Genomic DNA, 25,711 nt, shown 5'->3' on the forward strand with positions numbered 1-25,711 from the left:
AGAAGAGAGGAAGAAAAGGAGGAAGGGAGGGAGGAAGGAAGGAAGGAACATTAAGTTCTTACTATGTGCCAGGGACTGTGCTAAGCATTGGAAATAAATATAAGACAAATATAAGCAAGCAGGACAATTCTTGCCCTCAGGGACCTTATATTTTAATGGGAGAAAATATACAAAGTAAGAAAGGCACTAATGACCTGGGGGAGGGAGGGGCAGGGAAAGCTTCCTGCAGAAGATGACCCTTGAGCTAAGGGAAGTCAGGGGTTCTAAGAAGTAGAGGTAAAGAAGAACAGCAGGGAGACCAAAGATGAATAAATTATAGAATTCATGGAAGGGAGAAATATGTAAGAAGACTAGAAGGGTAGGAAAGGGCCAAGTGCTTTGGATGTCAGATATAATTTGTATTTGATCCTGGAGTCAGTAAGGTAGTCACTGGACTTACTGAATAGGGAAATGATGTGGTCATACATACACCCTAGGAAAATCACTTTGGCATCTGTATGGAGAATGAATTGGAACAGAGAGAGAATGGTGGCAGTGTAGAAAATTACAGAGATTCAGTCCCTATTTCTTGGGAACTTCCAGTGTTCTTGCCTGTACATGAGGAAATCAGTCTAGCTCTGTCCTCAGGCAATCACTTCATTCTCTACGTCTCAGGTCCCCATGTGAAAATAAGGGCATTTCATAAAGTGATCTATAAAGCCCCTTTCTGGCTCTGTCATTCTATCTTCTAAGATCTAAGGACCCTTTCAGTTCTGACATACCAAGACTCCATGTCTCTTTTGAGTGCCAAACCCACATGTGACCTGTGCTAGGCACCGTAGGAAGTAGAATCCATTTTTAGTGGGCCCCCCATGGAAATAATCACAACTTTAAAAGTGCCGTTTCCTTATCAAAATCTCCTTCTCAAGTGGAGCAAAGGATTGGGATGGGGATTACCATTTATAAAAAATCATTCAGAGGCAATGTCAGCGTGTTGTTTGAAAAAAAAATAAAAAGGATTTAGAATTGGACCTTTAAAGGCAGCAATTGCATCGAGGTTCAGAAGGGTGAACTGTGTTGGGTTAGAACCTTGTGCCTTCACACAGTGGTGTGTTCCGATATTGTCAGTTTCTAAAAACATTAATTTTTAGCTGTAGAAGACTCAACAAACACCCAGGGCATCAGCGTTAAGTGGGTGTGGGTGCGTGTGCATGCACACATCTGTGTGCATGATGACTGCTTGTGGAGACACATACATAAGTGGAGATTCAAGGAAAATTGGGAGCCTTTGAACGACTGAATTTAGCCATCTTTCCATGACACCCTAATGTCACGGTTGCCAGTTTCACAAAAGCCTCGTCTGGATGTCACAGCAACCTCAGTGTATTTGAAGGCAACCTCCCTTCCAACCCCTGACAGGCTCCATGATGCGTCTCTTCGCACATGCTTTCTCGCCCTTGTAATACATAGCACATATTTATGAGACAGCTGGTGAAAATCATAAAATCGTGGATTTAGCACTGGAGGGAACCTCAGAGACCGTCTTGTTCAACCCCCTCATTTTAAAATGAGGAAGCAGGCTTAGCGAGGTTGTAAGCGACTCACCCAAAGTCACACAGTGACTTGTGTTAGGTCTCAGTCTGGGGTCAGGGGTTGAGCTCATCTAGGGCTCGGGCTCGGGCTCCAGCTGTGGTGGGAAGAACATATGAAACCACATGGCTTAGACAGGGGAAGGACCCTGCGCCTTGTCTCAGTTACCGCTGTGCCGTTGTCCACTGATGATAGAAATCACATAACACGAACCCCAGGATCCGTGATTTGGGACTTTTCCTGCTGGTTCCTAGGGAGCATAACTGAAAACAATGGTGGGGTGGTAAGAGGGAGTAATAGCAGTAATAGGGAGGCAGAATTTGACCTGATGGACAGTAACCGTGCCAATAATTAGGCACGGTCTGAAAGTTGAAGGGGTTGCCTTGGGAGGCAGTGATTTCCTTATCACTGGAGGTCTTGAAGAAGAGTCTGGATGGCAGCTTGTCCAGAATGTTTTTGGATGTCCTTTCTGTCTCGGATTATCTTGCATTTACTCAAGACTTTCTTTCTCCAAAACTCAGCTCCAATCCCTTCTGCAGGAGGCCTCTCTGAGTACCCCCAGCTGTTACTGCCTTCCCCTTTCAAATAACCTTCCATCCACTCTGTATATAACTTTATACAGGCCACTTTTTTACATGGGGTCTCTCCCGTTTGAGCGTAAGCCTCTTAAGGGCAGGGCTTGTTTTTTTGTTTTTTCCCCTTGTCTTCCTCTGTATCCTGAGCGCTTAGCCGGTTATCTGACAGAAGAAATAAATAGAGCCATTCCTAGTCTCCAGGAACTCACTCACAGAAGGCTCATTGACTGACTTCCCCAGTGGAATGTCAGTTCCTTGACTATTATAGAAAAGGATTATTTTTTTTTTTTAAATTTTCTCCTTGTATCCTCACTGCCTAGCACAGTGCCTTACACATTGTAAGTGCCTGATAAATACTTATTGTTGTTGTGAAAACACATTCCTTCTTGAGTGTCAGTTGGATTAAATACCCTTCAAAGTCTCTTCCGACTCCTGAGAGGCTAGTGAAATCACTTCTGTTTTTTTCCCCTGAAACCAGAAACCAGCCGCGTCCTACAGGACTTGCAGTCCCACTGGACCAAGGACGCTCTGAAGGCCACTGTGATTTCCCACACACAGATTGCTTTAGATCCCTGTAATCTGATTTCTTCCTTCTTCCTGCAATGCTTTGGCCTGCACAATTATTGGCTGCTGCCTGCCAGCCCCCTGCCTGCTTCCCACGGCTCAGCCGACCAGCCAACCCAGCTATGTATTGAAGGCCCATAATTGAATTGCGGTTGATAGTACCCACCACCTTCAGATCACGCTAATTGCTCTGTTTCCCAGAACACTCATCAAAGGAAAATGAATTTCTCTCTGATATTCTCTTGGTGGGGTGAAATGAGCCTTACAAAAATAAATCCCTCCAGCAGAAGGAAGGAAGGGCAGCCCTGGATAAAGGAGTGAGGCTGGCATGATATCTTTCAGAACTTCCCGCCCTCAGGGGGCTCAAGGCAGGTATAAGGGGAGGAAGATGACTTTCACTGCCAGAGAGCATCCTCATCCTAGGACAAAGGACACTCAGGAGGGAAGAGGATGGCAGGCTGGAACCTGTGTGTCTCTATAGCCGTGTCAAGGATGTTGTTGTTGGGTCATTTCAGTTGTGTCCAACTCTTCGTGACCCCATTTGGGGTTTTCTTGGCAAGGATATTGGAGTGGTTTGCCATTTCCTTCTCCAGCTCATTTTAAAGATGAGGAAACTGAGGCAAACAGGGTTAAGTGACTTGCCCAGGGTCACACAGCTATTATGTGTCTAAAGCCAGAATTAAACTCAGAAAGATGAGTCTTCCTGACTCCAGGCTGGGCGCTCTGTCAAAACCGGTTTGAGAGTCAGCAGGCCTGTGATCAAGTCCCTTGTCTGACCATTCAGTCAGCCAGAAATAATTTACTAAACACTATGTGAGCTAAGTGCTGGGAATACAGAGAAAAGCAAAAACATAGTCCCCATCCTTCAGCTCACATTCTAATGATGGAGACAAACATCCAAATGACTATGTGTACACACACACACACACACACACACATACCATATATGTGTATACACATATATATACACACAGACACACCCCATATACACACACACACACACACACACATATATACACACACACATACACACATACCATATATATACACATATATATACACACACACCATATATATACACATATATATACACACAGACACACCCCATACACACACACACACACACACATATACACACACACATACACACATACCATATATATATACACATATATATACACACACACCATATATATATATACATATATAGACACACAGACACACACATACACACACATCATACATGCACACACACACCCCATGTATACACATACACACACATACATCCCATATATATACATACACACACACACACATACACACACAAATAGTGCTTAGCACAGTGCCTGGCACATAGTAAATGCTTCATAAATCCTACTTGCCTGAGTAAATAGGTGATAATCTCAGAGGGAAGGCACTAATCCCCTTGAAATAGAGCCAGGAGGCAGGGGTGAGGAGGGAGAGCATTCCAGGCATGGAAGACAGCCAATAAAAAGTCACAAATTGAGGTCCCTCCATTCTGGATCTGGGACATCTTCTTGTCCTCTTATACAGCCCCTCCCTCTGCTTAAATGTTCCTTGTGAGGATGCTAGAGCATGCCATGCCCAGCAAGCAGTCACTTACTCTTTGCTTGAAGACCTCCATTGAGACCGCATGGTCTTACTCCTGAAGTAGTAGCCCATTCAACATTTGACTAGCTCCAATTGGTAACGTCATTTTTCTTTAGACCAAGTCTAGTTTTGCTTCTTAGCAAACACCTCACTCCCCCATTGCTCTTTTATGGTGTTGGGGGCCACACAAAAAAGTCAAATTCTTTTTCCATTTGATAACCTTTTAAATACTTCTAAACAGCTACTATATCACCCAAAGTCTGTCTTCTCCAAGCTAAATAATCTTAATTTATTTCACTGATCTCCAAGTGCCATGAATTTGAGGTTCTTCACCATTCTGGCCATTCTCTGGATGCTCAAAAGCAAGTCTTTAATAATTTTTTTGTATCTTGGATGCATTTGGCAGTCTGGTAAAGCCTATGGACCCCTTCTTGGAATAATATGTTTAAGGGCATGAAATAAAATATACAAGATTACAAAGGAAATATATGTATATATTATATATGTATGTATGTATCTATCTATGTGTATATATATATATATATATATATATATATATATATATATATATGTGTGTGTGTGTGTGTGTGTGTGTGTGTTTCATGATTATGTGACGTGGGAGACACTGACACAGGACCACCCAGTATGGCATGCCTGCGTCAAAGAAGGCGCTGTGCTCTGTGAGCAAAGCAGAATGGCAGTAGTTCAAAAGAAATGTGAGATGCGCAAAATTAGAGACATCTCCACTCCAAATGTTTATATGGACTATTTGTGCCCAACCTGTGGTAGAGCTTTGCGAGTTCATATTGGTCTCATCAGCCATGGTCGGACATACTGCACCTTGACCCCAGTATAGTGATGGCATTTTGGTCTTCCTCTAGAATGAAGGACACCCACATATACATACATATATGCTCATATACACATATACACATATACATGTATGTATATATACCTGAGTGTATGTATATATTACATTTGTCAAAATATGTTTAAAAAAAACAAATTCATAGAGGCCTTAAAATCTGACTACAGACTCCTGAAACCCTGTTCTATCCCTACAATTGTGCCCAGAATTAAAAACAATATTCCAGATGTGACTTTACCAGACAGAGTAAAACAGTTTATCGCCATCCTAGTCTTGGACCTCCTCTTGCCTCTCTTGATATATCATATCTCATTAACTCTCCTGTTTGCCATGTCACACTCTTAACTTCTATTCAATGTGCAGTCCACTCAAACCTTCAGATTTCTTTTTTTTTTAGTTGAACTGCTGTCTAGCCACACTTTTCCTGTCTTCTATTTATAAAGTTGTTTTTTGAACCTGAATATAAGACTTTACATTTATTCCTATAAAATTTTACCTTATTAGATTCAAGGGATTGGAATGTCCTTTTGATTCCTATTTCTTTCATTTAATGGCTTTTCCAGATTCACATAGGTAGAAAGCCAGAAATCAAACCATATTTCTCTGACCTGAAATCCAGTGTTGTTACCACTAACCCACTGTCTCTTTTCAGCATCCCCAGCATCATTATTTAAATCCCTCAGAGGAACCCGTACTCCTTATTGATTTCCTGATGCTGCTTCATCATGATAATGATAATGATGGTAATGGTGATGGCGATGAGGATGATGATGACCATGGTGATGAGGATTTATAGACTGCTTTAAGGTTTGCGAAGTACATTACACCCTTTAATTTATTCAGTCCTCACAACAATCGTGTGAGCTAAGCTATCCCCATTTTTTTAGGATGAAGGAGAGATTGGTCACTTCTTTAGAGTACTGCCTTATCAGATCTCCCCTTTGAAGATGCTGGGCTTCTCTTTCCAGGGTGTTGATTGTGTGTTTTCTTATCAGCAGGGGTTCTAGACATTGGGGGAGGGGAAATCTGTCTTACTTTCTGTGTTCTGAAGAGAACACAAGTTTCTCTTGAGTGATGCTTGTCTGTATGTATCGCTGCAGAGACAGGTAGTTCAGTGTGCAGAATTCATGGCAGGTCCTAAGTTGGTCTTGATATGAAGGGAGAAAAGTCTCCTTCAGGCATCTTTTTTTAGGCTCCTGACTGAGAATCTTAGCTCTGGGACCCCAGGTGGGACTTTCAGAAGAGGAAGTAAAATCAGGGGAATGGCAGAATCTATCACTGGAACATGCAAACCATAGAAAGCGGTATTCAAGTGGATGATCAGTCAGTCAGTCAACAAACATTTGTTAAATACCTACTATGTACCAAACACTTCTAGGTGGGCACTAGGTTTACAAAGACCGATATTAAGTCCTTGACCTCAAAAAACTTTTTTTTTAAATCAAGGAAGATTATAGTACATAAATAAATATAACATAGGCACATATATTTTATGTGCATACATACACATATATGCATACACATACATGCATATAAACATGCCATATTGGTGTGTTACATGTTCGCGTATGCTACATACCTGGCTATGTACAGATGCACATGTATATATGTATACATAACGTTTTTTGTGTTATGTATACACATAGTTTTAAACTATTAAAATTTAAAACTACACTAAAACTGGGGATGTATCTATACATACATATGCACAGACACAGATATCTATGTCTGTATATATATATATGTATCTATGTGTGTATACACATATATGGATACACATACATGTACACATATCCATACATGTATTATTTGTATGTAAATAAATACCGGGGAGGGGGGAGATAATGAGATTTTTATAGACTCTAGCTCTAGGAGAGAATCCTAACAAAAAGTAATAAGTAAGAGCTAGAATTTGGATAGCACTTTAAAGTCTGTGAAATGCTTTATAAATATTATCTCATTTTAGCCTCACAGCAACCCTGGTAAATGAGTACTATTATTATCCCTATTTTATACATGAGGGAAACTGAGGCAGAGAGAGGTTAAGTGACTTACCCGGGATCACCCAGCGAGGAGGTGTCTTTGAACTCAGGTCTGAGCCTGACTCCAGGCCCAGCACTCTGTGCCGTGCACCACCTGGCTAGGAAGGGGAGACCTTGAAAGATGGTTTGCCTGAGGAGTGGTGACATACGTCTCAATCCAAACTTCACCAGAGCTAGGCCAGAGAGCCGAGGGCCTAAAATCAGAAAGAAGCCCCTGTCTCTTGGCTTAGGTATGCCTCTGACTTACTATGTGACTTTGAGTCAGTCACTTCCCCTGTCTCTGGGCCTTGGTCTCCCCCTCAATAAAATGAAAATAGCTTATTGTGTGGACTTTTAGATTTTTCAGAGCTCCGCGGCCACAAATACGCATAAATTATATATTTTTTGTGTGTTTGCCTGGGAGAGAGATCAGCACAAAGTAGAAAAAGGAGCATCTTTCTGCGGTGGTTGGGATGGGGTGATGTTGGGGGAAGGGAGGGTAGCCTATCTCTACCTCAGCCTGTAATTGAAGTTCAGGGAGAGATTGTTTGCCTCCAAACAATTTTCTGGAGCCTGTTTTTTTTCCCCCCAGGACTGAAGTGGTTTGATTTATAGAATGTCATTTTTGCTTCTCTGCCCTCTACTTCTTTGGTAATTGCAAAAAAGAGAAACACACATACCTATACACACCCCCATCTACACACCCGTACTCACATGCATAGTCATGCACAGAGAGACAGAAGTATATATAAACTCAGACATTTGCACACAGTCACGTGCTCACAGACATGGACATATGCACACTGACATTCCCAATACAAACTGATGTCCCAGAATCTCAGAGTTGGAAGGGACCTCACAGTCTCTCTGGGCCAACCTATAGGGACAGAAATTGAGCTTGTGATTTTACTGATCTAGGAAATTCTTAGATTAGGAAACCCTCTTGAGCAGTGCAAGCTGGCACTGGCTCTGCAAGTCTTTAAGAGTTTTCTAGAGCACTAAGACAACTGGCTTATCCAGGCACAGAGCTAGTATATGTCAGAGGTAGGTCTTGGAACCCCCACCCCCACACCACCCAGGACTTCCTGGATCTGAAGCCAACTCTCTCTCCAAACCTTAAAGCACTATATACATGCTATCATTATCATCATCAGTAGTTGTAGTTGTAGTAGTAGTAGTAATAGTTGTAGTAGTAGTTGTTGTAATAATGTAGTAGTTGTAGTAGTAGCAATAGTAGTTGTAGTTATAGTAGTTGGGTAATAATATTAGTAGTTGTAATAGTAGTAATAGTTGCAGTAGTAGTAGTAATAGTAGTAGTAGTAGTAGTTCTAGTAGTAGTAGTAGTAGTAGTAGTAGTAGTAGTAGTAGTAGTAGTAGTAATAGCAGAAGCAATATACTACATTTCATCTCAACCACATCTTTCCAACCAATCGTGAACAAAAATACCCCCTACTCCCTTGAGGGCAAAGGTCTTCCAACATTTGTTTAAAGACTGCCAGTTGGGAGAACCCACTACTTTCCAAATCATTCCAGTCTACTTTGGGATAACTTTACTTTATAGAAGTTCTCCATACATCAAGCCTAAATCTGCCACTGAATCTTTTAACTTTTGTTCCTATGTCTATCACTGGGGACCAAGCAAAACAAGTCTAATCCCTCTTCCACACAATGGCCCTTCAAATACTTGAAGACACCTACTATATGCTAGTGCCATCTTGTTTTCTCCATGCTGGTCATCCTGAGGTCCTTCAAATGATCTCTTCTAATCCTCTCACCCTCCTGGTGGCCCCTTTTTTTTTTTTTTAGGCAATTGGGATTAAGTGACTTGCCCAGGGTCACACAGCTAGCAAGTGTTTGTTCTGAGGCTGGATCTGAACTCAGGTCCTGACTTCAGGGCCGGTGCTCTATCCGCTGCACCACCTGGTGGCCCTCTTATAGACATAATCCAGGTTGTGGATGACTTTCCTAAAATAGTTCCTTAGTACTGAATTGTCATCCAAATGAGTTCTTCCATGAGTATAGCAGAACTGTGACCCCATTTACCCTGGATACTGCCTCTTTTAATGCAGCCTAGGACAGCTTTGGTTTTGGGGCTGCCATGTCATTGTTGACTTACATTTTATCTAAGCAATCCAAGGTCTTTTTCATAGGAACTGTTATCAAGCAATATTTCGCGTAGTTTATACTTGTGAAGTTGATTTTAAAAAAAAAATCTTTACATTTATTCAGATTAAATTGTTTATTAAGGGTAGCTAGGTGCCACAGTGGATACAGTGCTAAGCCTGGAATCAGGAAGACTCATCTTTCTGAGTTCAAATCTGGCCTTGGAATCTTAATAGCTGGGTGACCCTGGACAAATCATTTACCCCTGTTTGCCTGAATTTCCTCACCTGGAAAATGAGCTGGAGAAGGAAATGGCAAACCACTCCAGTATCTTGGCCAAGAAAACCCCAAATGGAGTTGTGCAGAGTCAGACATGACTGAACCCTGAACAACAACAGCGACCCATGATGTCCAAGGTATTATGCTAAATTTTGGAACTTAAAAGACAAAAACAAAACAGTCTCTGACCCCAAGGAGGTATTATTCTATTGGGACAGAGACAGCCTGCACACCAAGTAAATCTGAATCGGTGGGAGGTTGGATCCCACCCCTGAGTGGGAGCAGGGAAAGCCCAGGCAGTGACTCCTGAGCCAAGTCTGAAAGGAGGAGTAGAATGTAGAGAGGCAGAGTCAAGAAGAAAATCTTGTCTGGTCATAACAGGCTGAGATGGACCATCAGGTCCTGGGTAGTAGGACAGTTTGGCTGTAGAGTAGACTTGGGCAAAGAAGATTAAATAAGGCGAGAATGGGATATTGGAGTCAGATGATGGAGGGCCTTAAATTACAAGCTGAGGAGCATGTAAGCATGAAACAAATATTTCATACTCCCAGTTTAAATGATGCCTGTTTCATGGGTACTGATAAGTCCGAGTTGTCCTCATGTGTGTACACGTGTGTCTTTGAATGTCCACACACATGTGGACATGAATGTGAGTGGCCTCCATCAAAAAAGGTATACTATCTAAATTCCTTTTATTAAGAGAATTTGTTTGGGGCAGCTAGGTGGCGCAGTGGATAGAGAACCGGCCCTGAAGTCAGGAGGACCTGAGTTCAAATGCAGCCTCAGACCAAACACTTGGCACTTACTAGCTGTTTGACCCTGGGCAAATCACCTTACCCTTATTGCCTGAAAAAAAAAAAAAGGATTTGTTCCGTGAAGTTTGGATTCAGTCAACAGGCCACACTTGAGGACCTAGAAGGCCACATGTGACCTCAAGGCTGCAGGTTCCCCACCTCTGATCTAGAACAAAGTTCTACTGTCCTCTGACTCATCAGAACTCACCTAGAGTACTTTGGGTTTTTTTTTTTCCTTTGTTTTTTTTGTTTTTTTTCTTTTGTGTTCATCTCTCTTAAGGAAGCACATTAGCAAGCTCTATCTGAGTCCACACAATAGCAACTTGAATGTTAAAGGATTTGAAAACCCTGACATATTAAGATCATTTGAAGCAACTGGCGCTAAGTAGCCTGGAGAAGAGGGTTGTGGTTACAAAAGAGCTGTCTTCAAGGCAGTGAAGGGCTATAATAGAAAAGAGGAACCAGGGTTTGCTCTGGCTTGCCTGTGAGGGCAACTTTAGGAGCGATGGGTAAGATTTTCAGAAAGACGGGCTTCATCTTTGCCTAAGTAGAAACTCCCCAGTGATTAGAAATGTCTCAAATTAGAATGAACTTCCTCAAGAGGTAGACGGCTCACTTTCACTAAAGTTCTTTAAGCAGAGGCTGGATTGTTACTTGGGGATGTCATTAGTGGGATTCATAAGGAGTAGAAATTAGAGTAGATGCCCAACTCATATACCTTCTAAAGGTAAAATTCTGTGAGTTAATGATTCTTTATTAAAATGCAGCCCCTGGGGCAGCTAGGTGGTGCAGTGGATAGAACACCAGCCCTGGAGTCAGGAGGACCTGAGTTCAAATCCGGTCTCAGACCAGACACTTGACACTTACTAGCTGTGTGACCGTGGGCAAGTCACTTAACCTCAATTTCCTCTCCCCCAAAAAATTCAGCCCCTGCTCTCATTAGATTTGCCATTAGCAGGAGCAGATAAAACATATGTAAATATGTAATAGTATAAAATGATTACACAATGACTATGGTGGAGAGTAGAATTGAAGGAGAGAGTAAGATAGATATGGGTAAGTAATGTTTGATGCCTGAGGAAAGGGAAGTCATTTCCCTCTTGGGCTGCCCAATTCTTAGGCAGTCTTACTCATTTTTAATAATGATTTGTCCTGAAAAGGAAAATGATAAATGTTGGAGAAGATGTGGGAAAATTGGGACACTAATGCATTGTTGGTGGAGTTGTGAACTGATCTAATCATTCTGGAGAGTAATTTGGAACTATGTCCAAAGGGCAACCAAACTGTGCATACCCTTTGATCCAGCAATACTAGGACTAGGTCTGTATCACAAAGAGATCACAAAAAAGGGAAAAGGACCTACATATTTGTAGCAGCTGTTTTTGTAGTGGAGCTGGAGATTGAGGGAATGCCCATCAATTGGGGAACAGCTCAATAAATTGTGGTGTATGAATGGAATGGAATGGAATGGAATACTGTAAGAAATGATGAGCAGGTGGGCTTCAGAAAAACCAGGAAAGACATATACAAATTGATGCTGAGTGAAATGAGCAGAACCAGAACATCGTGTACTGTAACAGATAACATTATGCAATGATTGACTATGAGGCTTAGCTCTTCTCAGCAACACAATGATCCGAGACAACTCCAAAAGACTCATGATGGAAAATGCTATCCACATCCAGAGAAAGAACTATGGATTCTGAATGCAGATTGAAGCATATTATTTTTACTTTTTTTTGGTTTGCTTTTCTCTTTTGTTCTGTTTCTTCTTTCACAGCGTGACTAATGTGGAAATATGTTTACATGATTGCACGTGTTAAAAAAAAAAGAAAGAAAAAATACAATGATTTGTCATATTTATTCCTATGCCTGAGTTTTATTGTCTCTTGGATTGTGAATGCCCATTGTCAAGGCTTGGATCTGCTCTTTCTCTGTCTCTTTTCTGTTCTATTCCTCTTCAATTTGCTGCAGATCATGAGTGCAAGTATCTTAATCTTTCACATCTCCCCCAACCCAGGAGAGTTCAACTCTTCTTTACTCTCCTGGCACAGCACCTTTCTCCCCTACACAGAAGCTGGAGAAGGACCCACGAAGCCCCTCATTCCGTGACCTTTTCTTTTGCAGAGTGACATGCTGGATGTGAACCAGATTATCAAGGATCTGACTTCTCTGGTCCCCGAGCAAGGAGATGTGCTTGGTATGTACATTAGGGATGTGCCCAGCTCTATAACTACCAGATCTTCTGCCATACTGTTCCCGTTGTCAAAGCATATGTCACTGGCTGAAGTTCCAGAAGGATAGGAAGAGATGAAACTATGTTAATAATGGAAGTTTAGGACCCTTCAGAACTTTGTATGGCCTTTGAGAACCCTGGGTCATGTCTACATGTGAAGGAGATATTTGAGCAGAACTTGTGTGTAGATATTAAGGAGAACTACACAAAAAAGATTAGATGAGATAAAGCACTTATCAGTTATTTAATATGTACCAGGCCCAAATTATATCCTTTCTAAAATTCTATGAGCAAGCAACTCTTTAATAAAATGTGGTCCCTGTTCTCATTGAATTTACCATCTAACAGGACCAGAGAAGGGGTAGCTAGGTGGTGTAGTAGGTAGGGCACTGGGCCTTGAGTCAGGAAGACTCATCTTTCTGAGTTCAAATCAGGCCTCAGTTACTTACTATTTTTGTGACCCTAGGCAGGTCACTTAACCCTGTTTGCCTCAGTTTCCTCATCTGGAAAATGAGCTGGAGAAGGAAATGGCAAACCATTCTACATTTTTTTGCCAAGAAAATTCCAATGGGCTCAGGAGGAGTCAGATGCAAAGGACCAGATAAAGCTACTGAGCACTAGGAATGCATATCCAAGATAATCTCTACCCTCATGGAGCTTACACTCAAATGGAGAAAGACAACACATAAAAAGGACAAAGAAGCAGGAAAGTCAGGAGCAGAGCCAGGTTAGAAGTGAGCCTGGATGGCCTGAACACTTTCTCCAGTGGAAGTTCCAGGAGGGAACTCACCAACTGGAGGAGGGGGGGAGGGGGGCACAGGGCTGACGGTATCTCCAGTGTGAGAAGGCAGTGGGGGTGGAGGTAGGGGAAAAAGTCATATTTCTATAGTACCTGAAGGCTTTATAAAGAGTTCTCTTCACAACAGTTCTGTGAAGGAGGATGTGCAAACAGTATTTCCATTTTACAAATAAATAAATTGGTGTCTAGCAAGGCAAAATAATTCAGTGTGGGTCACACAGCTAGTAATTATCAGAGCCAGAAGTCAGAAGTTTGGCTCTCTCTCTCTCTCTCTCTCCCTCTTTCCCTCTCTCTCTCTCTCTCTCTCTCTCTCCCCCCCGCTCCCCTCTTCTCCCCTCCTTTCCCTCCCTTCTCCCACTCATCTTTCATACCTTGCTAAGAATGGAAAGGCAAAAACTGGGTGTTCTTTTCTTGCCCTCAGTAGCTTCCATGATGAGTCCTACCATAGAGCAGAAGCTAGGCAAAGGCCTTCTTGACCCTCTCTTTCTCTTTGCCTGTAATGAGCAAGGATTGGACAAATGCCTTTTTAATCAGAGACTTGGGGGTGGGGGGGGCAGGAATGTATGGATAAATAAAATAAACATATGGCAAGCCCACATCTTAGCCTCTGTGCCTGTGTTCAAGTCCAGCTCTGCTCCTGACTTTGTGACTTTGACTTGTCACTTCCCCTTTGGAACTCACTTTCCTCAGGAACAAAATAAGAGGATTGGCCTAGTTGACCTCTAAGAACCCTCTCAGCTCTGCCGTTCTGTGTTCCATGTTTTGAGGTCTCTTGGCCCTGACATTTTGTGTTACACTCCAACAGCCACAGGCTAAAAATGTTTCAAAAATGGAATAGGTTGTTGTGAAGATGCCTGAAGGAAAAGGGTTGCTTCAGTCAAACCCATTTGCTTGTCTTTGTCCTTCTGGAGACTGCTGAAATAGGGAAGGAGAAGCTTCCTGTAAAAGGAACTCGGGCTGTGTCAGCAGAGGCATTATTCTGTGATTAACCTGGGATTGTAAGGGGTGTGGATTGGGAAAGAACCAGAGAAGTCATCTAGTCTAACCCCCTTATTTGACCTGTGGAGAAACTGGGGCCAGGAGAGATTAGGTAACTTGGCCAAGGTCACAGAGGTGAGACAGCAGCAGAGGGAAGTTTGGATCCAGAGCCTTAGCATCCAAATCCTTTGCTTTTTCTACCTCCGTTAAGTACTTGGGCCTCGGCACCCTGAGTCTCCGTGACTTTACTGACTTACTCCAGGGACATGGGCTTCATTCATTTCATTTCATCAGCCATTCATACAGTTGCATAAGAGACAACATTGTCAAATAGAAGTATCAATGGTTTTGGAGTCAGGAGACACGTGTAAATCCCTCTTCTGCTAACACCTGTTTGATCTTGGACAAATCACTTCATCTATGTGAGTCTCAGTTTCCCTGTCTGTAAAATGAGGGGGTTGGATAAGTCGATCTCTAAGCCCCCTTCTTACCTTTTGTTCCTCACTTCTCCCCATCACCTCACTAGACCTGTCTGTCTAACCTGAACAATTAGTGCTGGGCCCCTGTATGCCCTTGTCTGTATGCAAGTGGGCTCCCTTCTAAAGGGTTTCTGATAACTCACAGGGTAATGACCCCATTTCTATGGTACTTCAAGGTTTACAAAGCACTTACTGGGCAAGGGCAATATGTATTATTATTATCCTTATTTGGGGGATAGGGAAACTGGGGACCAGAGGCAACCACTTGTTCAGAATCATACAACTAGTAAGTGGCAAAGCTCGGAAAAACTGAAAAATATTTAAAGCAGATTAGACGTATTCTCAGCAGTGCTGTTAATGGTGTGGATTTTCCAAGTAAGGCCTGAGATAAAAACAATAACAAACATTTATCAGGTACCTGCTGTGTGCCAGGCCCTGTGCTAAGAGCTGGGGATACAAAGAAAGGCAAAAGACAGCTCCTGCCCTCAAGCAGCTTATGGTCTAATGAGGGAGACAATATGCCAGCAACTCTATAGAGACACGATATAGACTAGGAATGGAAGGTGGCTTCACCTTGCAGTCTGAAATTATAGTCGCTCATATTTATGTAGCATTTTAAAATCGATACTGAGTGCTTTAGATCTGTTCTCTTATTTGATGCTCACAATACCCCTCTGAGCTCTGCAGCACTGATTATTATCTCAGTCTTACAGATAGAGAAATTGGGACCCAGGGCAAGCTAGTTGCTCAAGGCCATAAAATTACGTAGTGATAGAGGTGGGGCTGAGACCCCAGTCTCCCAACTTCCAGGCGAGGACATTCATTATTCCACAGAGCCTCAAGAGCATTGCTTCCAGTTGCAAATTGTGAATTAATAATAATAGTAATAGAAACAGCAGGGAAAAGAACCATCATTCCCATTTTTATAGTTCTTCATTATTTGTAAAATACTCCCTTCCACCATGACCCTATGAGGTAAATAGTGCAAGAATTATCATCCCATTTTACTAAGAGACTCCACAGAGTGGAATTAACTTGTCCAAGATCCCATGGTGAGTTTGTAGCAGAGCCAAGATTAGAATCCAGGTGGTCTGACTCCCAGACACGGGCTCTTCCCATCAGCATATGCTGTGTCCATAGACTCAAATGAGATAACCCATATAATGGATAGTTTATGACAATGACCAAGAATGGGTCTCCTTTATTTTGGCTAGAGAGGTAATTCCAGGCCTTTCTAAGGGCTAACCCACTGTCCTGTTGTATGGAAGGAAGAAAGGGGAAAAAAAGCATTTGTTAAGTGCCTACTATGTGCCAGGCACTGTGCTAAGTGCTTTATAAATATTATCTCATTTAATCCTCACAATAACCCTTGGAGGTCCATCTATTATTATTATTAATATGATTACTATTATTGTCCCCATCTTACAGATAAGGAAATTGAGGCAGATGCAGGTTAAGTGACTTGCCCAGAGTCATACAGCTAGTGAGGATCTGAGGCTGGATTTGAACTCGGATCTTTCTCACTCCAGACTCAGCACACTTAAGTGCCACCTAGCTGTGGGTTTATGGGTCTCCCTGAGTTCTGCAGCCCTCATCCGAGCTGGAGGCAATGAAAGACTGTCTCATGGTAGATATGAAGGCTGGAGAATGCAGTATGGTCAGTTTTGGGAACTCTGAAACACAATCCCTTAGGGATTTCTTTTCACCTTCCCCTGGTCACATGTCCAGCCCATGCTAACTGTGATATACTTATAATCACAATGAACAAAGTAACAAATATTGAACACGTAATGTTTACGTTCTTCAAGAGAACATGGTACGGTGAAAAGAGTCTTTGACAGGTCCAGACCTGGAGTTTAAATTCCAGCTTGGTTTTTTACCACCTTTTGCAGCCTTAATCAAGTGACTCACTTATCTTCTTTCATTCTTACTTTCCCAGGTATCAAAGGAGGGAATTGGACAGGTGATCTGTAAACTCATTTTTCGTTCTAAATCTTTGATTCTGTGAAAGGTCTCATTCTATGAAAGATGAATTTCATCACTGTGGGCTATCTCTCCACCATTCCAAATCACAACATCTCTGAGTCTTAGCATTTGGAAAGCATCTAGCACCTCTCCTCTCATCTTATTTCCCTTTTTTGACATGTATAGATAGATAGATAGATAGATAGATAGATAGATAGATAGATAGATATAGATATGTAGATCTATAGATATAGATATATAGATATATACTAGACACATACAAGCAGACACAAGGTAATTATGGATGGGAAGGTGGAACCAGGAAAGGCTTCCTACAGAAGGTGGTACTTGAGCTGAGTGTTAAAGGAAATGAGACATGCCGAGGGTCAGAGGAAAGGAGGGAGGAAGTTCCAGGAATGGAGGACAGCCAATGCAGAGACAGAGACAAGAGAAGGAGTGATATGTGCAAAGAAGAGCAAATAGACCAGGATAGAGAACATGGAGGGTGTAACCTCTAAGAAGAAGTAAAGAGAGGTAAGAAGGGATTTGGTTGTGAAGGGCTTTAAACACCAAACTAAGGGTTTTTATATTTGAACCTAGAGGCAAGACAGAGCCTGTGGAATTTGTTATCACGTGTGGGAGTGAGGTTGTATGACATGGTCAGACCTTTGAACTTCAAGAAAATCATTTTCTGTTTTCTTTGGAGGATTAATTGGAGTGGAAAGAGGTTCAAAGTAAGGAGCCCAAATTGAAGGCAATTGCTACAGGCCAGACAAGAAATTATATATATATATATATATATATGAAAGATGTCATGGATATAAAAAGGCAAAAACTGACTACTGATTGGTTATGTGGGATGCATGAGTTTAATATGTCAAGGATATGGGGCATGTAGGTGGCACAGTGGATAGAGCACTGGCCCTGGAGTCAAGAGGACCTGAGTTCAAATTCGGCCTCAGACACATAACACTCACTAGCTATGTGACTCTGGGCAAGTCACTTAACCCCAATTGCCTCACCAAAAAAAAAAAGAAGAAGAAGAAGTCAAGGATGATAATGAGATTGTGAACCTGGGTGGTGGGAAGGATGTTAGTGCCCTCTACAGCATGAGAGAAGTTTGGAAGAGGAGGGGCTTTAGAAAGAAACACAATTAGTTCTGTTTTGGACACACTGAGTTTAAGATTCCTATAAGGCATTCAGTTTGGTATGGCCAGTAAGGTGTTGGTGATATGTGACTAGAGCTTGGGAGAGACTAGGAGTGGATACATGGAGAGAGAGAGAGAGAAAGAGAGAGAGGGAGAGAAGGAGAGAGATCTAGGTAGACAGATATAGACATAGATATATCTGGAAGACATTTTCATCTATATAGAGATGATATTGAACCTATCGAAGCTAATGAGGTTATCAAGTAAATTAGGTTAGAGAGAAGAGGGAACCTAGAAACAGAGCCTTGAGGTATGCCCATGGTTTGTATTGTGACATGGATGATGATACAGCAAAGGGACTTAGAAGGAATAGTTAAATAGGTAGGAAGAGAACCAAGAAAGAACAATGTCAGGAAAACTCTAAAAAAAGTAAGTATCCAGGAGAGAGTTGCCAACAATGACAAAGATTAGTATAGGTCAAGAAGGACTGAGAAAAGCCATTAGATTTGACTGTTAAGAGATCATTGGTAATCTTGGAGAGAGCAGTTTCAGTTGAGTGAAGAGATTGGAAGTCAGATGGCAGAAAGTTTAGAGAAGAGTGAGAAATATTGTTATGTTGTAAGAAATGATGAGAGGGAGTGGTTTCAGAGAAACCTGGGAAGATTTGTATGAACTGATGCAAAGTAAAGTGAACAGAACCAAGAGAATGATTTATACAATGACAGTACTGTAAATACAAACAACTTTGAAAGACTTGGGAATTCTGATCAACACAATGACCAATTTCAGTGGGCTCATGATGAAACATGCTACCCACCTCCTGATAGAGGGTTGATGGACTCAGAGTACAGATGGAGATATGTATTTTAGGAAATGTGACCAATGCTGGCATTTGTTTTGCTTGACTATTCATATTTGTAACGGGTTTTGTTTTTCTTATTTTCTCTTTGGGGGAGGGAGGAGAGATGAGAGGAAAAGAATGCAGCTTTGAAAATAAAGTTGAATTTTAAAAAGAAGAAAGAGTGGAAAGAAGGTAGTATAGATGTTTTTCTCTTCTCCCAAGGTGTCTGGCTGAGAAAATGAGAGATACAGCATGATAGAAAAGTGCGTGACTGGCCCGCAGTGGGTGTCTGGTCCCAAATGACTGACCAGCTAGAGGCCAGTTAGGAGTGAAAAGTTGCAGGAGTGAAAGGGGAGGGGAGCTACAGATGTGTTACCAAGTCATACTCCAAAGGGTCAGGATGATAGATGGGCTTCTCTATTGATAGAGGAATCCTCACGCAATCCAGGTGCTAATCCTTTCCCAGGATAGCGCTTGCCCCCAGGGTCCATGCCCATGCCATACCCTACCTTTGGTTCTTTTATAGGATCCAATGTCAACGTGTTAACTTGCAAGAGGAGCCCCAGTCCAGACCATGCAGTGGCCACCCCTTTGTCAGGGGATGGACCTGGTTCCACACCCCCACGACCAGGCCCTCATTCACGCACCAAGACCCGAAAACCAAACTTTAGTCCCCAAGAGACAGAGGTACTGGTGCAGAAGGTCACACGACATTACCAGCTGCTCTTTGGGGCACTCCGGGGCACACCAGCCAAGAAACACCGTGTATGGAACAAGATCCTGCAAGCTGTCAATGCTCTGGGATACTGCCGGCGGGACATGGGTGACCTGAAACACAAGTGGCGGGACCTTCGGGGTGTCGTGAGGAAAAAGCTTGGGGAACAGCAGAGATCCTCAACTGAGGGTGGGCAGGCCCAGGCCCTAGTCCTCACCCCGGTAGAGCGCATGGTAGCTGAGACCTTCTCTGCCCATAACATCCAAGGTGAAAGCCAAGGAGCTGAGTCCTTGCCAAGTAAGTTTATTCTCTCCTGCCTCAGCCCTCACTGGGCAGATCCCAAAGTAGTGATGATGATGATGATGGTAATGATGCTGATGGTGATGATGATGAAGATGATGGTGATGATGGTGGTGGTGATGATGATGATGGTGGTGGTGGTGGTGGTGATGCTAATGGTGATGATGGTGATGATGCTGCTGATGATATAGTACTTACTATGTGCCAGGCACTGTGGTAAGCGCTTTATAATTATTCCCTCCTTCTATCTTCACAGCAGCCCTGAGACATGGGTGCTGTTATTGTCCCCGTTTTATAAATGAGGAAACTGAGGCAAACAAGTAACTTGACCAAGGTCACACAGAACAGGACATTGCATGGGGACAGAAGAGGAAGCAGTTCTAAAAAGTCCCAAGACCCTCCAGGCCTTGGGGTCCTCCTCTGAAATGAAGGAGTACAATTAGATCATCCCTGAAGTCTCTCCCAGAGCCCTCTGATGTTGCAAGAATCTTGCAAAAACCAGAGGAGCCCTGGAAGCAGGGGCATTGTCTCTTCATCGGGTCAGTGGCTTTCTAAGAGCAGTTCATGAGAAGTTCTTTCTTTGGTGAAGACAGAGACTGTGGTTGTGTCTACTATGCACCCCCATTGATCTCACAAAGCTCGAAGTAACTACCTACATGGCCTTGGGTACATTACTTCCCCTTTTGGGACCTGAGCTAGATGACAACTTAAGTCTTCCCCAGCTCTCTGTTCTCTTTCCTTATTTCTTATCATCTTTCTTTTCTTTCCCTATTTTTCCTCTTTCTACTCTCCCTTCCTTTTCTTCTGTCTTTCCTGCCCCTCCTCTCTCTCTTAGTTTTCTCTCTCTTTTCCCCTCTTCCCACACACCTAGCTGCATAAATGGGCAATGATCAGTTTTTCTTTTCTCTTGATCATCTCTGACCTCTACGGGGCTTCATTCCCACCTGAACAGAAGATGTTGGTGAATCAATCCCAGCTCATATCTCTGACCTTCATTCTTCACCTCCCCGACCCATTTATGTTTTATAAGAGTGTGTGTGTGTGTGTGTGTGTGTGTGTGTGTGTGTAGGCATGTCTGTACACACTTGCCTTTGTATATGTGTGTGTTTGGGTGTTCATTATTTGTTTGGGTATGCATGAGAGCTTATGTGTGTGTGCTCGATTTTTGAATTTAAAGAAATGAGAGGAGAGAAGGTAGTGTAAATGACTTTTTTCAAGGGATTTGGCTGAGAAAGGAAAGAGGTACAGCATGATAGAAAAATGAACCAATAACCCCAAACAGCTGCCGTCCCCAGAAGCTATACAGCTGTGGCTGGAGGCAGTATGGCAAAGAGGAAGGGCCACTGGATTTGGAAATGGAAAACTTGGCTGTGAATCCCAGCCCTGCCATTAACCCATTGGGTGACTTTGGGTAAGTCACTGCTCCCTTCTGGCCCCCAAGTTTTCTCCTCTATAAAATGAGGGGAAGTGATCCCAGACTTTCCTTCTTTCCCCATTGGGGCAATTTAGGGGTGGGGTGGAGAGGAACCAGATAACCCCCAGAAGAAGAGATGGGCCTCTGGAAGGCAGCTCCTTGATAGACAGTAGGGGCCCTTTGGGGGATGCTCAGCACTGGGGGAGGTAACAAAGTTTAGCTCAGAGATGGTTCCTGCCCTGGTGGAATACAGGGTCTATATGGGGAGGCGGGCCTTCACATGGTAATACTTTATTGCTGTGAATCAGCTCCAGAGGAGATGCGCTCCACGCAAGAACTCCCCCTTACAGTTGTTTGAGCTGAAGCCTTTCCTCATCACTGTCCCTATCCCACACTTCCCCACACCTTGCTGGTCTCTTTCCTCACATGCAACGATATCACTTTGTGGTAAACCAGCTCTCTAATGCACTGATCACACAGTCCTCTAACCTCTAACTGTCCATGTTTTGTGGCATAGTCCTATAAGCTCTACAGATGGCACACTGGCTAGAGCACGGGGCCTGGAGACAAGAAGACATGAGTTTAAATCCGGCCTCAGATACTTCCTACTGTGTGACTGTGGGCAAGCCACTGAACCCTGTTTGCCTCAGTTTACCAGTAAAAAGAGCTGGAGAAGGAAATGGCAAACTACTCCAGTATCTTTGCCAAGAAAACCCCAAATGGGGTCATGAAGAGTCAGACATGACTGAAAAATGACTGAACACCAGCAATCACAAACTGTTGAGGAAACTGAGAAGGCTGAGGTTCAGTGACTAGCCTAATAATAATAATAATAATAACAAAGTCAACCAGCTAGTAGTGTCTGAGGTTGGATTTGAACTCAGGTCTTCCCAACTCTAGGCTCAGAATTCAACCACTGTGCCCCCTAGCTGCCTCGTAGAATTGTAATCCAGCAAATCAATGCCAATTCCCTCCTAGGGTCAAGCTTAAAATTTAGCAAAAGGACACAATCCCTGACCTCATGGAACCTATAATCTAGTAATTATAGAATCATTATAGCTCCCCCCTCATATAGGGACAGCTAGGTGGTGCAGTAGATGGAGTGCCAGGCCTGGAATCAGAAGACTTATCTTCCTGAGTTCAAATCTGACCTCAGACTTACTAACTGTGTGACCCTAGGCAAGTTACCTAACCCTGTTTGCCTCAGTTTCCTCATCTGTAAAATGAACTGGAGAAGGAAGTGGCAAACCACTCCAAAATCTATGCCAAGAAAACCTCAAATTGGGTCTCAAAAAATCAGACACAATTGAAAACAACTGAACAACAACCTCGTATAGTACTTTATAGTTCAGACAGAGAATTCCTTTCCCAAAATAGGTGGTGCAAGCAGAATTATGCCCATTTTGCAGATGAGGTACCTAAGGGAGAAGTGACTTGTTTAATCTAAATCCTCTGGCTCCAGAGCCAGTGCTCTTGGCTGCTGCCTTCAGCATGGTCTTTTCCCAGTGGGAAGTAAATAATCATTTGCCTGTAAATGCTGTTTTCTGTAAGAGTTAGGCATGAAGCAGATGATGCAGCAGAGAGAGGGCTAAACTTGGGAGCTGTAGACCCTGAGTTTGAATCCTGACTCTGCCACTTTTGATCTGTGTGACCTTGGGCCAGTTACTTTCTTTATTTGAGCCTCAGTTTCCTCATGTGTAAAATGAGGGGTTCCACTAGAAGGCCACGAGTTCAATGGTTCCATTTGACAAATGAAGGCCATGAGACACAGACACAGATGAGTACAGCACAAGCAGGATGTAATGTGTCCAGAAGGACAGAGAGAGGCCTCAGAGGAGGGAGGGATCCCAGCCAGCCAGAATGGCAGAGAGCATTCAGGGAAGGCTTCCTAGAAGGGGTAGCAAGAGCTCTGGTAGAATTCTGATAAGGATGTGGAGGTCAGAGAGAGAAGAGTATGTCAGGCTTAAGTGTATCTACCGTCTCCATCTATCATGAACCTCTGCTCCCTTACCACTTACCTCAGATCCTCACCATTTCGCTCCCTATTTTCTCCTCCTTTGGTGCAGTCCCTAAGGAAGTGAAATCTCTTCTACTCACCAGGGTCAACCTTCCTCCTTATGCCTAGTTTCCCCTTGTTTCCTCTAGAAACTTGCCCCTTTCTCTCTGCCTGTCTCTCTATCTCTGGTTCTTGCTCTCTGATTCTGTCTCTTACTATGTGTCTCTGTCTCCATTTCTGTTTCTGTCTGTCTCTCTCTTACACACACACACACACACACACACACACACACACACACACACACACGCAGGCACCCATTCGGTCTCACCATAACACCAGTTCTTTCCTGAAGCCTACAAAAACGCCTTTCTTTGGCCCTATAATCCCAGCCCCGACCCCCCAGTACATTATCCTAATCTTTACTCCTTTTCACAGCCCAGATCATAGGGCCATCTACATTCATTGCCTTTATTCTCTCACCTCCTACTCATTTCTCATCCTCTGGCCATCAGGCTTCTGACCCTCTCTTTCAATCGAAATTTCTCTCTCCAACTACTTGCCCAATCCAATGGCTTTTCCTCAAGTGCCCATCTTACTAGACCTCTCTGTAGCTTTCCAAACAGCTGAGCACTCCCTCCTCATAGATCTCTTGGCTTCTGTGACAATGCTCCTGGTTTCCCTGTTTGAATACCCCTTCTCAGGTTCTTTTGTTGTTTATTAAACCATCGCCCATCCCCTAAGTGTGGGTGTCCCCTGAGGCTCTGACTTGGCTGTCCCTTAAGGCTCTATACATGTTTTTGCTTGGTGATCTCATCAGCTCCCATGTGTTCAATTTTCATCTCTATGCTGATGACTCTCAATTCTATATACCCACTCTAATTGATTTTCTGGACACTCAGTGACACACTGCCAACAGCCTGATGACTGATGACTCTACTTCTCCATCTTAAAATCAACATTTCTAAGATAGACTTTGATCATCTTTCCCTCCTAAGCCCATCCAGATTTCCCCATTTCTGTTTAGGGCACCACCATCCTTCCAATCCTTTGGGTTCCCAACATCACAACTCTGTCTTTCACATTCTGGAAGGGTATTGTGTCATAGCGATTGGTGTTAGTCCCAGAGTCAGAAGACCTGGGTTCAAGCCTCTGATATGTATAAGTTTGATCCTCTCCAAGCCTCAGTTTTCACATACCTAAAGTAGGGATAGCTGTAATACCTGATGGCTTCTCAAATGCATCTCTCATGTACTGTTAGTCTATGACTACACTATTCTGTTTGTCTGTTGTATACATGTCAATACATCATCAGTGGGTCACTGCTGCCCGTGATTGACAGACATCAGATTGCACATACATGTTACGTTACACCTCCATCCAGCCTCTTTTCCCCAAAGGGTACCAGAAGGACAGTTCTTTCACTCTTTCATATAAAAGAATTTCTAATCAATCCACTTGGGATGACAGCTAATGAAGTTCACTTGGAAGACAAACAGTTGTGAGACCATCAAATGGCTTGCTTATTGACTCAGATCACAGAGATGAGTGAACACTGATGGGGTTATATTCATGTCTGTCTTGTACATCCTCTGTCTCCATTTCCATATGCAATTGTTATCCCTTATAACATGCCTACAAGGGAAACAGCATAAGGATCACTGTCTCCATGTCACAGAGGGGGAAACTGAGGTCTACAAAGGGGAAGCAGTTTGCTCAAAGTCAATAGCCTGGAAGTCAGAAGACCTAGGTTCTCAAGAACCTAGTTCTCATTCTCTCACATTTGCTCTCTGTAGTGTTTTAGGCAAAAATTTGCCCTCTGTGAGTCTTGATTTCTTTAACTGTCAAATGAAGGGTTTAAATTAGATGACTTCTAAGATCCCTCTAGCTCTGATATTCTGTGTGCTGTGTTCAGGGTGCCCCCAGGCCAGCCTTCCTACATTCTATTCCAAGGTTCCTATCAGCTTCACCATTCTGCGTCCTGTGGTCTGCATCCCCAGGCTCCTTCCAGCTCTGCCAGCATCTGATAGGCTGCGTTCCAGTGTTCCTCCTAACTCTGCCATTTTGTCGTCCATATTCTGTCATTCGAGGTGATAGGATATGATCTGTTGTGTATGTATATGTATTGTGTCCTGAGATTCCTTCTGGCCCTGCCTTTCAATGTTCTGTATTCTAAAGGTCTAAGGGTCCTTCCAGCTCTGCCTTTTGATATTCTATATTCCAAACTCTGCCATTCAGTATTCTATGTTCTAAGGTTCCTTCCAGCTTTTCTGTTCTTTAGTCTATGTTCCAGGTTCTGCTATTCGATATTCTACATTCTAAGGTTCTCTTCCTCTCTACCATTCAATACTCTATATTCTAAGGTTCCTTCCAGCTCTACCATTTAATACTCTGTGTTCCAAGGTTCTTTCTAGCTCTGCCATTCAGTACTCTATGTTCTGAGTTTCTTTCCAGCTCTG

The 25,711-nt window shown here is 43.0% G+C and overlaps 1 protein-coding gene across 5 annotated transcripts in view; it reads left to right on the forward strand.

The window, feature by feature from the left end:
* The window catches only part of TSNARE1 (t-SNARE domain containing 1), a 310,170-nt gene that overhangs the window by 246,106 nt on the left and 38,353 nt on the right, over window positions 1–25,711 (forward strand). For all 5 annotated transcript variants that reach the window (XM_027845008.1, XM_027845038.1, XM_027845016.1 and 2 more), the window contains 2 exons: window positions 12,512–12,584; window positions 19,357–19,842. In XM_027845008.1, the coding sequence (XP_027700809.1) occupies window positions 12,512–12,584; window positions 19,357–19,842 (559 nt within the window). The remainder of the gene's footprint in view (window positions 1–12,511; window positions 12,585–19,356; window positions 19,843–25,711) is intronic.

Source organism: Vombatus ursinus, unplaced genomic scaffold (genome assembly GCF_900497805.2).
Source record: "Vombatus ursinus unplaced genomic scaffold, bare-nosed wombat genome assembly UNPS02005236.1, whole genome shotgun sequence".
NCBI classification, from domain to species: domain Eukaryota; kingdom Metazoa; phylum Chordata; class Mammalia; order Diprotodontia; family Vombatidae; genus Vombatus; species Vombatus ursinus.